Genomic DNA, 14,336 nt, shown 5'->3' with positions numbered 1-14,336 from the left:
GTTGAGTTCAGTACACCCAGAGGTTGTGCAGCTGCAGCCTTACTTGGTCTGGGTTTACTTGGTGCTGCAGATCGGAGGTAGATGATTGGAGGGCCGGAGGCTGGCAGGGGCGGGGATGCAGTTCTCGGTGTCGGACACTGGGTGCTGCTTGGGAGGGAAGTGCAGCTGTGGTGCAGAAGAGCCGAGAGAGCGAGGTGCGACGTGGAAAGGCAGAATGGCTCTTATCTCGTCTATAATCCAACACATAAAACCCACAGTGTCCATGAGAGCAGACTGTCAGATTTCAGCAGGATACAACACTAACATGTAGCACATCGGCAAACCGAGTCACCACTTGTGTTAAAAACAGAAGTCGTCGTCATGGACGGAGGGCTGGCTGTTACTTTTATATCGGTTGCGATGTTTGTTGGTTGTTTTTTACTCGGATTCATCCCACTGTTGTTCAGACTGTCTGAGGTAAGAGTCTGCTTTCTTTCATTTCAACTCCTCCTTGTGGAAACGGTCCTGAAATGATTCAGTCTCGATGTCACAGTGACTGGAGGCATCAAACTTTATTTTAATCTGCAGTGTTGATCTTCATGTGTGGCCCCCGATACACCGCAGAATATTATTATTTATATAAAAGAATATACATTTGTTTTTCCTTTATTTTTACCAGGAAGTTCCATTGAGATAAAAAAAAAAAAGAGAGACCTGGCCAGGATAGCAGCATAGAACATAAAATACCACATAGATGACATTTGCCTCTTTTCCTGGAAATCTGAGAAACGGTTTTGTCTGTGAAATAAATCACTGGTTCACTCTGATCAGCTGGAGTCATGTGTGAATTCTCTAGAAAAGCCTGCAGTTTGTCTCCATCCTGGGGGCAGGACTCCTGTGTGGGACCGCGCTGGCTATCACCATCCCAGAGGGAGTGGGCTTACTGGAGGAGTCATGGAGAGGTGAGCAAATACAAACATGAACATGAGCTGAACCAGGACCCGGCAGCCCCTTTCCTTGGTCGTCTTGCCAACTGATCAATCCACGCCATCCTCATCCACAACATTTACATCCGTGTTTGATTGTAACCCTTTGAAAAGAGTGATGAGGCGTATGGGGATCAAAGGGGCTCACTCATTTAAATGCATGCCTCTCTACCTTGTACTCTTTTATGTGGGGTGAGATCAAATAGCTCACCCTGTCCTTCATCTTCTTTCTGCAGCATCCTCCAACTCCGATGTGCCGCCTGGTCTGAATGGCAGTGAGAAAAATGCAACCTCCACAGAGAGAGGCCTTCCATCCCGCTTCTTCATCGGAGTGGCTTTAACCTTCGGCTTCACATTCATGTTTGTGGTGGATCAGATCGGAAGTTACATCTCCATGCATGGCAAGTTGGCAGAACTCTAGTACCAGCTTCATTTTTGCAGAATGTCAACTCCACATGTAGACCACCTCCATCTTTCCAGTTGTTACTAATGTGTGAGTGTTTCTGAAATTAAAGCACGCAACAAGAGAAGGATAAAGATTTTGATGAGGTCATCAACCTGTGTACCTAGCATTCATTTCAAGGCCTCATTTGCCTCCATTGCTGCAGGAAAGCTGTAAATAAACCAATGTCTTAATCCCTGGAAAACATTTTTCAGTTTTGTGGGACCTAAACCTCTTTATATATTTTTTATCTTTTTAGCTAACAGTTTACCTTTGCACCATTTAACGTTATTCACTGGACTTGAACTGTTTAAATTCCTATACAAACTGGAAAAATGTGGGTGTTCTGAAGCTTTTCACTGGTAGTGTTTCGTTATCACCACAACATGTGCAATGTCTCATTTCAGACCAAACGACTCGTTTGCCGAACAGTGCGGGCATCACAGCCACTTTGGGACTGGTTATACACGCTGCAGGTATTTATACAGCAAAATATTTACTTTACATTTTTATAGACTTGTATTTTCCCAGGTAAACAAAATGTTTCAAGGAATGCCATGCCACAAGCATGGAAAATTCCCAACAAAGCAGTGGAGTTTGTTAAAGTCCTCATGTGACTCAGCATGTGATTCCTTCACTGTTTGAGTCTTTTATGTTTCCAGTGACATGATTTGAGTTGAAATCGTAGCTTGGAGGCTTTTGGAGGCACAGACACCCATGGAGGAAGCAGATTGTTGTGACCACTAACAATGTTTTCATTTACATATAGCTGATGGCTTTGCTCTGGGTGCTGCTGTGGCCACGGGTCAAGTGACAGTGCAAGTCATAGTATTTTTTGCTGTGATTCTACACAAGGTGAGTTTCCCTGAGAGAACGCTGCAGTGAAACATCCAGCAATACTGCTCACAAACAAAATGTAGCAGAGCTGACAAACGTCTTTTCTCCTAGGCGCCTGCAGCTTTCGGTTTGGTCTCCTTTCTGATGCATGCAGGCCTTGAAAAGAAGTACATTCAGGGACATTTGCTGGCCTTTTCAGCCGCATCACCTGTTGTTGCCATCACCACTTACTTCATATTACATGCAGTAAGAGAGCAGCTAAGTATTATACAGTTTCAGTCCAATGGTTTGTTTGGTGTTATTTGATTTGATGTGTTTGTATCTGCAGTCCGGCAGCTCATCTCAGAACCAGCTCAGTGCAACAGGTGTGGGGATGCTCTTCTCAGCTGGGACTTTCCTCTACGTGGCCACAGTGCACGTTCTCCCAGAGATCAGCAGCAGCAGCAGCAGCAGCAGCAGCAGCAGACCAGGCCAGCCATCCTCTGACCTCCAGCAGCACACTGGAGCTGAGACCCACCAGCAGCGACACCTGGGGCTCCTGGAGAGCCTCACTCTCATCCTCGGGGTCGGGCTCCCGATGGTGCTGGCTCTCGGCCTGCATGACGACTGAGAGAGGAACGTCAGGGAAGTTAAATAACTGTGCAAAGATCACGGTGCCACCACACCTGAAAGGACAACTGTGAGCACCTGTATAATACACTCTACAGTGTAAACTACTTGTATGGCACAATGTTTGGAGAGAACAAAAAAAAGCCTTGGAAGAGCAGTTAGCGTGGTGTGTTTTCAGTGAAACTTCCTTTGAATCTAACTATCGTTAGTGTATTAAAAGAGCTTGGCAGGAGGTAAGAATCTGATAGCTAATTTATTGTCCTCAGCAGAGTTTGGCATGGACAGCGGTGAAATCCCTGTAACTGGATAGATTTACAGGAACAGGTTATTCAAACAATAAGAGATCTAGGTCATGCATTTTTTTTGTATAGTCAGGAGCTTGAAAACGGGTCCAGACTTTCAGCTTATTAATGTGCAATAGAACAAATTACCTAGAGAGAGGATGTGAAATATTTGTGTATGACTGGTTTTATAGGTTCGCAGGTGAGACTTTTTACCAGTACAACTGACGAAGCCTCTCGGGTGTGTGGTGGAAGATCTGTAAGAATCCAGCAGCTCTTTACATCTGTTAGATGTTATGTGAGTCAGACAGAAACAAGTACTGTACATAACTGGGATGATCAAGCGGGTTCCTCCAATCACAAATGTCTCACTGAATTTTTGTCATTTCAAAAATTAGGGTAATCTACATTTTGATGATTCCTGTCTGTTCGTTCTTTAGTGAATGCGAATGTTTATATGAAATAAAAACATGTCTGCTCATGTTCTGATGGCTGTTTGCTTAATGTTGTGGTCACAACACATTTTTTGATGCAGACGTAAACTATCTGATGCTAATCCATATTTAATGGTGAAGTGTCATGTTGCACCTGCCTTTTATCAACCACTTGCCTAGCAGGACTTAGAAGATCCATCAGAGTTAAATACAGACACAGAAACAAAATGTCAAGATTAAGACGTTTTGCACTTTGAAGTTTAATTTATTAAATACTATTAAGTTATAAGAAATAAAGAAATATACATAAAACATCATCTATTCTATACATCATCACACCACTAATGCTTAATTTAATTTCTCTCCATTTGTCATGGTCCAGAACAGAAGAGATTTGAAATCAGGTGCTGAAGCAGTAACAGCTGTTTATATTCTACATTTACAAATATCATTCTACTACAAATCCATCCAGATTCATATGCAAAGTTTGTTTTAAAAAGCTTCTAGTGAGACGTGATATGAATGGACACTGACACAAGTCAGCACAATGGTGAGGAGCTGAACATTAACCAGTGTTGTGGCCTCTTACACCCGCAGCTCGTCCACAGCGCTGCAGCTTGGCTCATCTTCAACCTCCCGAAATTCTTCCATAGGCCCTGCTCTCTTATCTGCACTCCACTGGCTGCTAATGGCTGTTATATCAAACTCAAAACACTGATGTCAGCCCACAAGCACCCCAATGGCTACAGACCACAACTTAACCCCTCGCTCTCTGGTCTGGAGGCTTCACCTGCACTGCTCAGCTTTCCACAGGCTAAAAACTCGACCTTTCCCCCCTGACTACCTGTTGACCTAATAAACCACATCTCACCTGTAAGATAGGACTGTAATACTGCACAGTGTCATGTTGGGTCACTCAATACGAACGGCAGTTAATGGAAAATATAAGGCACAATCGCACTGATTTTGTGAGTCATTACACTCCTAAAATCACTGCTGTTATTCTGCACGTCCCTCATTGAGCTAGAGATGTTGAGCCCTGTGAAAACAGCTCTGACACGATAATGATCCACAGCATGTTGCAGAGCCCCCTGTGCAGCTCGGGGCCCCAACATTTATTCATAGGACCCCGGTTATAACAAATTAACTCGTATGGCACATCCTTCTCACAGTTTTTGCCTGCTGATGTGATGTGATGCTTTAAGTCTTTCTGAAGTCAGAATGGGAGGAAATCTTTCATAGTTTCATGCGGATCATGGAGGCAGCCAGCTGAGCCTCCAGAGCCATCTGATCAAAGGTCCGTCTGTGTATCTGCTGTCTCACTCGCTCCCTCATGTGAAAGGAGGCCCGAGCCAGCGTCTGCGCCTCCTCCTGTATTCTCTCTCGCTGTCTCCGCAGCCTCTCCCTCCTCCACTCCTTCAGGAAGATGCAGCTCTCTCGGACCTTCCTCAATTCTTCCTCCTCTCTCTGCATCCTCTCTCTGAGCCTCTGGTGGCAGATCTGCCTGTGTGTGTTGCGTTGATGTGTCCGCTGAACCCTGTTCCTGAGCTGGGCCGAGGCGTTCAGGGCGGCTCTCTCCATGCGACGCTGGCTCAGCTGGACCAGCATCTGTTTGTGTGTGAGCTGCTGGACGCTCTGCAGCTCGGCCTTCAGCTGCGCTCTCTGAATCTGCTCCCCCTCCCGGGCCCCCCGCTCATGCAGCTCCCTCATCCGATCCTCTACAGCCTGGGCACGCTTCTCACAGGAGTGCTGCAGCTTCTTCTCAAGGGTGCTCTTCATCTGTGCCTCCTCGTCCTCCACCTGCTGCTCCACCTGCTGTTTCAGCAGGATGTGTCGCAGAAGCTCCCTGTGGTTTTCCTCCTGCAGCCTCTTCCTCTCCTTCTTCTCCAGCAGCACTTTGCTCCTCCTGGCCTTCTGCTCCTTATCCCCTGCTACCTCTCTCTCCTTCTCTTGCTCCCTTCTCTGCACCTCCTGCCTCTCTCTCAGCAGCTTCTCCTGGTAGCGTTTGCGCCCTTCTGCCTCTTTCTGTGCAGCTTCCATCTTTTCTCTGCGCTGTGCCTCCACCTCCTCTTTCAGCCTCCTCCAGCGGTCTTCTTGCAGCAGCACCTCCTGCTTGAGTTGCCCCACTTTCTCTTCCTCTTGATGCTCCCTCAGCCTCCTGCGGGCCTCCAGCTCTTCATGCCAGTGCTTCATACTCTGTTTCAGTCGTTTCCTCCTCCTTTTCTCTGCCTGAGCCCGCTGGTCCTCTTCCTGTTTTCGGGCCTCCTCTCGTTGCTCTTCCTCCTGCTGACAGAGCTTGAGGCGAGTCTGCTCCTCCTGGTGCTTCACGAGCATGAGAGCTGCTATCTTGCGGTCTCTCTCTGACACTGTGACACACATCTCCTTCTTGATGTCCTTGGTGAGCTTGTCCAGTTTCCTCTCAGTAGCTGAAGAGTGTGTGAGCTCTCCCAGACTGAAGCTGCAGACCGTGCTCCTGTCTGGGTCTCTGTGACTAGCAGCAGAACAGGAGGACATGCTAACAGGTTTCCCTTGAAGGCACAGATCTGCATATGGGATGTACTGTCTCTGCACGGATTGATCCTTCAGTTTGACTTCCAGGCCTGAGACTTTGTTTCTGCCTGGCCACCTGTCCCCTGTCACCTGGATAATCCTCTCCCTTTCCTCTCGGCACATTTGTAGAAGCTTCATTCTCTCCCTTTCGTAGGATTCATGCATAACTCTCACCGCCTCAAAGGGCGAGTCCTTCTGCTCAGCAATCAACTCGTTTAGTGATTTAATCAGAAGTTGAACAGGTTTGATACCGAGCCGCGCACAGGACTCCAGGGAGCGCGGACTGGTTAACACATACCGACTCCTCTCTGCTTGGGCCAGGTCAAAGTTGTTCAGGTCCAAACGGACCACAGGGGGGGTGGTCCTCGGCTCCGCCATGATCAAACACCGGTTCAATAACCTGTAGAATTCAGGTGCTCAAACTTTCTCCAGCTCCCGAGCTCCTGCGCAGTCCTTCAGCTTTCCAGCACAGAGAGGTCATGAGGGGATTAAAGCTGCGTCTCAGCTGTGACAGACAGGGAAACCCAGACTTGAAACGTGTCCTTTAATATTATTATTATATTTATACCAACTTGAGACAACGTGAAAGAATTTATAGCAACGTAGAATCCGAACAACTGACTGACCTCATTTGTACTTGTAGCTAAATATGAATTATACTATACTATACTATACTTATATAATTATTATAGCCTACTTTTATAAGTAACTTTGCCATTGGAGCAGCTCTACATGTAGCATATTATAATGCGTAAAATAACAAATACGTATAATAAGATGGGTAATAAATCATATGATGATAGGCTACATAAACAGGAAACCTAAAACAAATGAGACCCCACTAAAAGGGGAAAGTTCAGCAATTTTTACTATGTTAATCTTTAACTTTATAACTTTAATGCAATTTTTTAAATGAAATAATCTCTGTCTGGGTGTGAAAAGTTGTGTTATACTTTCAAGTAATCATGTTTTAACTGCCCTCAATAAAAAAACAAAATAAAATAAAAACGTGGAAAACAAAACAAACAAAAATAAACTACAAAACAACATTAACCATTTTAACCGTGTGCCGATAAAAACGAATCAAAACAGCTGGTATTGACGGGGGGGGGGGGGGCGCTTCTGATTACCATGACAACAAAACAACGAATATAAACTACAGAGCGGCTCTCCCACGTCATATACTTTCAAACAGTCTTTAGCGCGCCCTCTACCTGTGGGATGATCGTGTCCGCCGCTGACACGCCCTACAGGCTGAGGATGACGACCATCGCTGAAGTTAGTTCCACCTTCGTCAGACGTTTGTAACGGAAGTTCAGAGAAGAAATTTAGATTCGAAGCTTATTAATAAAAAACGAAACAAATAACTAAATAATGCATGTGGTGAGTTGCGATTTTCTGTGTACAAAAGGCAATACATCTTCAGTTGAATATTTACTCTTAGATCATTTGTATTTCAGTTGTCAGTATCTAATAATATGTAGCAAACATTTTAGGCTGGTTCCTATAAATCGGCTATTATTTGAAGGCAGTTTTGTGAGGCAGAGGGATTTAATTATTTCCAAAGACTGACAACATTTTACAGTAACGTACAGTAATGCTGCAAATTTGATTTTAAGAGTGTAAACAGTTCTGTTTGTTTTGTTTTTTTAAATTTATTTTAAAGCACACTAACCCTAATCTGACATGTATTAGCCTACTCAGGGCCCCAAGAAGCCTCTTTAATAAAACAAAAGTATGCCCAACTTTATTGTAAACTATAGTTTAGCTGGTATAATAGGACAAAGACCACACATTATTAAATAATTCCAGATTAGCAGCATATGATACACTACTTAGCTAAACAAAACTATATAGACTTTTTACAATAATCTATTCAGTGTAATAACTGGATGCTTAGCTTTTCTGTGGTGATATATTCATAGTTAATATCCTTACCTTAACAATATAAAACTGTATTTTTTGTAGCACATACTGCCATTTTTTTATTGAGGTTCAGGACATCTTATATTATTATCTGATATACATTTCATTTAACAGTGACCTTTTAGATAATAATGTCACTTTTTTTTCTCTTGAAAGTAAAATGAAAGTAAAACAAAACAAAATGTTTATTTCTCATCCAGTAGTGGTTTTATAGGCTCCCAGTTGCCGATTGATACAGTAGTTACTTTAAACGTTTATCTAATTGTCTAGAAATGTGGCAATATAATGACAGTGTTCATCAAACAAGTACTCTGTTCTTTATTCCTTGTTTCTCTTTGCTTATGTTGAATTCATACTTCTGTAATATTTCAATATTCGTTTTATGTATGCATTTTGTTTTTTTATGTATGTTTGTGTGCGTAAGTAACTTGTTTTTTAAAGTATATAATAATAATGAACAACAACAACAACAACAACAACAATAATAACAATAATGACAATAACAACTACTCCTACTATTATTATTGTTGTTGTTATCAGTAGTTGTAGAATTGCTGTTGTTGTTATTATTACAATTATTACTATTACAGCTCAGTGGAACTTTCAGTGTCAGTTTACTTTCTCTTCCAAAAGAACGTACCAATACAAAACTAACTTCGTTTTCAACACTTCAACATAAATGAAATCCTCCTGGCGCCTTGTGTTTGTGTGTGAAGCAGGTACGTTAAAGTTACTTGAAGAAAATGCTTAGACTTAGTAGAACAACAATCGGAGCGTACTGTGAGTTTCCTTTAACGTGGCCTTTGCTATGACACGTTCGTAAAAAGTCTTAACGCTCGGTTAGGTTACTAACACAACTGATTTTGCTAGCTAACAGCAGCTAGGTTTAGCTCGGACCAAGGATGCAGGCAACAGAAACGAGATGGTAAACTGTTCAGTACCTCCGTTTCTGTGTTAGCTGCCGGACCCGCAGACGTTTGCTTCTGGTTTTTCTGGTTTGTTATATTTTGTCTATTCTGTTTAGATAGCCTAGCTGCTTTGCAGTGTTTGTTAGCCGCATACTTATGTATTTGCAGTAACCTCAAAGCTGTTGGTTTGAGAATTGATGTAACATTAGCTGAACAGTTAACACTAGCTAAATAGCAACACCGTTTTGCAGTGGCTGTTCTTAGCTGTGGTTAGTTCTCATTTAGCACATATGCAGCAGGACACCAGTAAGTCTAATGCATTATATTTATCGCACTCCGTTACTCGACATTCACTTAATCAGACACGAGCAACAATTTGCGCTTGCCCTGACCTGTAAATGAGCTAGAGTAGCGGATTTTTAGCTTGACTTTTCTAACGTCTTTGGCTAAATTTTAAACAAAACGGGCTGCTAATATTTCAAAATGCAAAATAACGTTCAACAACTTGACAGCTTCATTCAGTATCAGCTTGTATTTATACTCTATGTTGGAGAACAGTTTTGAGGAGGTAGTTAATTAGCTATAACACTGACAAACAGAAACAGACCTTGTTTATATTGGACCTGTTTTGCGTCAGCGTGTTTCCCTCTCACCACACACAGCTCATCCACTCACTGAAGAAAGATGAAAAGAGCCAGAGGCGGCGGTGACGAGGAGGCTCCCCGGCAGAATGGCTCTGCTGGCCGCAGGAAAGGAGACCAACAGCAGAGTGATGGGGACGACGGTGACTCTACCTTCGGGCCAGCTGACCTGCAAGACGATGACAATGACCCGGGCCTCAGGAGAGAAATACGGAGCAAGTACAGAGACCTGATCAACTCCGTGCAACGTGAGTAAGATGGACAGGCAGGGTGAGGTTGTTATTGTTGTCGATTTGTTGACAAGTCTCTGATGTATGTGCTTCTTGTGTGTTTTTCAGAGAATAGAGAAGATATGCTGAGTCCCTCCAACAACAAACTCACAGAAGTTTTAGAACAGGCAAACAAGCTTTTTAAAGATGGTATGTATATTGCAAAAAAAAATAAATATCACTTTTAATGTGCAGAGCAGCAAATATGAATATAAACACCTTTCAGCTCTAGGCCTTCCTTAACCTTTCTGAAACACATTTGGGTGTGCCATCCTTATTAAACAACGATCACAGACCTGCCTGTGATAAATGATCAGCTGATACAAATCATCCTCATAAGATAAATATTAATGAAGAAAAAAATACAGAAGGACATCAGAAGAGCAAGAGAAAACATGTCACAATATGTTCTTGACACAACCAAATCGATCCAGCTTATGCGCATCTTAATATATGGAAACATATACTTCAATAGTACTTGTGTGTATTCATAAAAAACAAGATATAGACAGCTCTTGATTATAGACCCTATAATGAAGATTTGTCCCAATTTCAGATACTGATCTTATGCTCAGAGTTCAGAAAGGACATTTCAATGGGTAGACCATGTGTGATGCAACCACAGAAATTTTGCATATTGGCTGCAGTCCTGTGATTATGTTTGTAAAGAAGTATAGACAGACCGCAGAGTTCTTCATTCATAGTATAGAGGTAGAGATATATAGAGATATATTTTCTTAAGAAGAGCAGATTCTAAACACCAACATCTCCATTGAAATAAGTATTCTTAGGAGTGGGTATTTGCATGTTCTCCCCATGCCTCCGTTTCCCCTGGGTGCTCTGGTTTTCCTCCCACAGTCCAAAGATATGCAAGTTAGGTTATTAGAGACTTTTATTTGCAAGTTTAAATTGTTAATTTATCGATAGTGTAATTTAGTATTCGTAGTATCCAGAGTAAAGAAATCATACATGAATCACATGAGTCAGTTTGATTTCAATGTGATCCCTTGCAGTTCGGCAGGCGAGGGAAGCAGCTCTGGACGCTCAGCTTCTGGTTGTGGCCACAGACCTGGGAAAGGAGAAAGCGAGCCAACTGTTTGCCGAGGGCACCGCTTTCGATCCCACCGCTTTCGCTGAACATCTTGTGAGTATATTTATCGTGTATACACATTATGTCCATGTGCGTAAAATGTTTCACATTAGCACACAAACATGCTCTATTGAGGTGGCCCAGTGACTGGGGAAGGGGTCCTGTAACTGGAATGAAGACAACCAAGTCATAACAGCTTAGAGTGTATAATATCCAAACTAATATAATAGCTTCACAGTGATTGTTACTCTTATCCTGTATTTTTATCTAAACCAAGGACCATCAATGTGCAAACAGTATAACAGGCAGAGATATTCTCTTAAATAAACAAGAGTCATACAATGTTATAATATTGTAGCTAAAAACACCAAAATAAAAAATATGGCATCAGCACTGTATCATTAGAAGGTATCTCTTTGTTCTAACTTGGGCCTTGGGCCATCTTATTACTTAAAAGAATTGCTTTAATGTCAATTTCCTGAATAATAATTTAAGATATCTTAGAGTATAGGCTTTGTTTCATAGTTACTGTATCTCTTAAATTAGATTTTTGTTGGCTGTTTATATAACCAGATTTGTCTTTATCATATTATACAATGTAATAAAAAATTAGAGTGCATTTGTAATACAAGCACCAGGCCAGCATGTGAAGATGTCTCTGCTTCTCTTGGACAGTTGTCCTTCATGGGTCTCAACCGACTAGAAGACGGGGAGGACGAGCAGAACGGCGTTGACGGCTACCTGCCCCAGGATGCCTGGCACAGAGTGGCCAGGAGGGCAGAGTGCTGCTTCAGGACGGCACCCTCCTTCCATTACATGTGAGTGTCTCAGCACGTTGTAGGCACAGCCACTTAAGATGTTGGTGTCATGATGTCTCCAAGAAAAAACAGCATATTGTTTGTTAATCAAATTCCACAGTTAAGAATCTCAAGAGTGAGTTCACATAAAACTTAAAATTAAAAACTCTTAATCTGTAACAGGTTTTATTATTACTATTATTATTTTTAGCTAAATTATTGCATCTTCCCTGCTTCGCTGTCCCTCGGCAGTAATTTCTGTCTCTGATTTATTTTGATCAGGATGGGCTCGTTCCATGCAGAGCCGCCTCCTCCAAAGCAAAGGATTGAACGACAAAGGAAAGCACCCAGCAAGGAAGCCAAGAGGATAATGCCCACTCAGGTACCTAAACTTACACTACCATGCATGTGACTGTGACTTAGCAAACAGTTATGAAGGTGAGCAAAGTCTAATCTAAGATACACTTACATACTGCATCATGCTCATGTTGTCTGTCAGCTGAAGAAAATGGAAGAGTCCCATCAAGAAGCGACGGAGAAAGAGGTGGAAAGGATCCTAGGATACCTGAAGAGTTATTACCAAGATGATCGTGAGTTTAAAGCTGACCTGACAGACATGAACATGTCATAATTGTGTTGTTATTATAATTATTATTATTATTATTATTATTTGCTCATGTGTCTCTGTTTTCTACTTCAGCAACATCACCGATATCGTATTACGAGTTTGTCATCGACCCCACCTCGTTTTCCCGGACAGTAGAGAACATTTTCCACACGTCTTTTCTAATCAGGGTGAGCTGCCTCTGCAGTTTGTTTAAACTGAGCTTGTCTGCCCTCTGGTGGCTGTGAGCAGGTATGACAACATTGTCTTTGTGTTTTAGGATGGTTTGGCACGGATGTACTTGGATAATGCGAAACTGCCTTGTATAGGTGAGAAGATGTAACATTTAGGTGAATTATTCTGGCTGGGGAATAACAAGGAAAATGTCTCCATGTAAATTGTTGTGTGTGTTTGTGTCTCAGCACCTGTAGAGGAGGGGGAGGTGGAGGCTGGAGGATCATGCACCCGGAAACAGTGCATCATCTCTATCAGCCCAAAGACATGGAAGGTTAGCAAGTTTGGGCGTGATCACAGAAATCCTAATCTAGCAACAATACAAGATCTGCTATAAATATTTTTGTTTTATCTCTTTGGTCATTTTATTTTTGTAACTGTTCTTTCCCAGGAGCTCATAGACGCCTTCGACATCAGAGACACAATGATTCACCCTCCAAACACAGAATGAGAGAGGGGCTGCGCCACTTTCTGTTAGCTGAAACTGAAAATTGTTTTTAGGTGTGTCGCTGTTTTATTAACATTTCTAAATAATAAAAACAAATTCTTAGAAATTTTCAAAGAATTTTTGATGTATGTCACCCTTGAGATCATAATTACTCAATTGCACATTTTGTTTTAATTTTTTTTTCTACTGTTTTTAATAAGTTTGAATAATAAAAATCAAAGAAAAGAAAGTTGGTACTGTTTTAATTTATTTTAAACATGAATAAATAACAGGAGTTGAATATTACTGATTAATTTCAACATGATATACTGCTTATATTTCTGATATTCTGACTTTAACCTATTGTGTTTTTTAATTGTTAGTAGAAACTGAGTGAATGCTGTCATTGGAATAGTTTCATATGTAGGTAATCGAAGTTACCCAAACTACTGGGTTAACTTGACCTTGTGCATTAAATACAATATTTAAAAGTGATGCATGGTTCAGCTGAAAGACATAGAACAAACAGCATCTGTGTGCATATTAAGTTCATGACTCATGACAGATAGTTAGTGCTGTAATATATAATATTTCTACTTTTAACTTGAGTAAATGACTTACAGAATGACTTTTCTAATCGGTACTATACTTCATTGATAAGCACCATAGGATTTTAAGAGAACAGTTAGAAACTTTATTACATTGGTCATGATTAATCATTTTTAATTGCACACTAAAATCTTACAGCAATGGTCTGATAACTGAGGAGCAGTGAGATGATGAACGGGACAGGAAGGCAGGTAAAATAAATGTACTCTACAGAAGATCATCATTTTAAGGTTTCTCTAACATTTCCTTTTTTCTTAGAAATTACTTGACAATTTACCTCTTCAGATTGCAGGAATGATACAAATAGAGCAGGAGAGGAAAAAATCGCTCTGTGGTTGACCTAGTCATAACATGTATAGCTTTATGTAACTGATGACAGTGGGTAAAGATTGCGTCATTTTACAGGCCCATGGGCATAAAAAATTGGGAACCCCTGCCTTACAGCAACAGCGAGGCACAACTTTAACCATGAGGTTGATTTGAGAGTAGATGATCATAAAATAGCTGCAGCCTGGACTTGACAATGAGTGTGTTTGTGTTCTCGAAACTCTCTGTGTCTTTACCCTAGTTACTGTATGCACTGCAGCATGTTCTGCTCAGGTCTGGGCTTTCTGTTTGGCAGCAGTTTTGTCATTTTTCTGCTCATGAATGGTAATGACAAATAGGTGGGGGGGAGTTTGAAATTATTCATGGTTTCATTTTCATTTCATGAT

At 41.7% G+C, this 14,336-nt stretch overlaps 3 protein-coding genes across 4 annotated transcripts; 2 read left to right on the top strand and 1 right to left on the bottom strand.

Annotated features, from left to right (window-relative positions):
- Positions 1–163: 163 nt before the first annotated feature.
- unm_sa35587 (un-named sa35587) lies at positions 164–3,620 on the top strand. The gene is made up of 7 exons (XM_023425748.2): positions 164–456; positions 836–941; positions 1,202–1,366; positions 1,815–1,883; positions 2,177–2,262; positions 2,356–2,490; positions 2,573–3,620. Exons 1-7 carry the CDS (start codon positions 361–363, stop codon positions 2,852–2,854), a joined length of 939 nt encoding a protein of 312 aa, XP_023281516.1. The 5' UTR covers positions 164–360; the 3' UTR covers positions 2,855–3,620.
- Positions 3,621–4,756: 1,136 nt separating this feature from the next.
- Positions 4,757–6,539, bottom strand: LOC111669482 (coiled-coil domain-containing protein 185). The gene has a single exon (XM_023425796.2). It carries the CDS (start codon positions 6,494–6,496, stop codon positions 4,805–4,807), a length of 1,692 nt encoding a protein of 563 aa, XP_023281564.1. The 5' UTR covers positions 6,497–6,539; the 3' UTR covers positions 4,757–4,804.
- A 2,150-nt stretch (positions 6,540–8,689) lies between these two features.
- Positions 8,690–13,264, top strand: nsmce4a (NSE4A component of SMC5/6 complex). Of its 2 annotated transcripts, none has more exons than XM_023425725.2 (11): positions 8,690–8,763; positions 9,615–9,841; positions 9,932–10,012; positions 10,876–11,006; positions 11,628–11,770; positions 12,032–12,131; positions 12,249–12,339; positions 12,450–12,544; positions 12,634–12,682; positions 12,776–12,861; positions 12,979–13,264. In XM_023425725.2, exons 2-11 carry the CDS (start codon positions 9,637–9,639, stop codon positions 13,036–13,038), a joined length of 1,041 nt encoding a protein of 346 aa, XP_023281493.1. In that variant the 5' UTR covers positions 8,690–8,763; positions 9,615–9,636; the 3' UTR covers positions 13,039–13,264. The 2 variants fall into 2 exon arrangements, with proteins under 2 accessions (XP_023281493.1, XP_023281494.1); XM_023425726.2 differs by lacking the exon at positions 8,690–8,763 and adding an exon at positions 8,778–9,039.
- The last annotated feature ends 1,072 nt before the right edge of the window (positions 13,265–14,336 follow it).

Source organism: Seriola lalandi, unplaced genomic scaffold, assembly GCF_002814215.2.
Source record: "Seriola lalandi dorsalis isolate HSWRI2012SDOR001 ecotype SW California unplaced genomic scaffold, Sedor1 jcf7180002054795, whole genome shotgun sequence".
Taxonomy (NCBI): Eukaryota; Metazoa; Chordata; class Actinopteri; order Carangiformes; family Carangidae; genus Seriola; species Seriola lalandi.
This window is presented reverse-complemented; position numbering and strand designations above follow the sequence as displayed.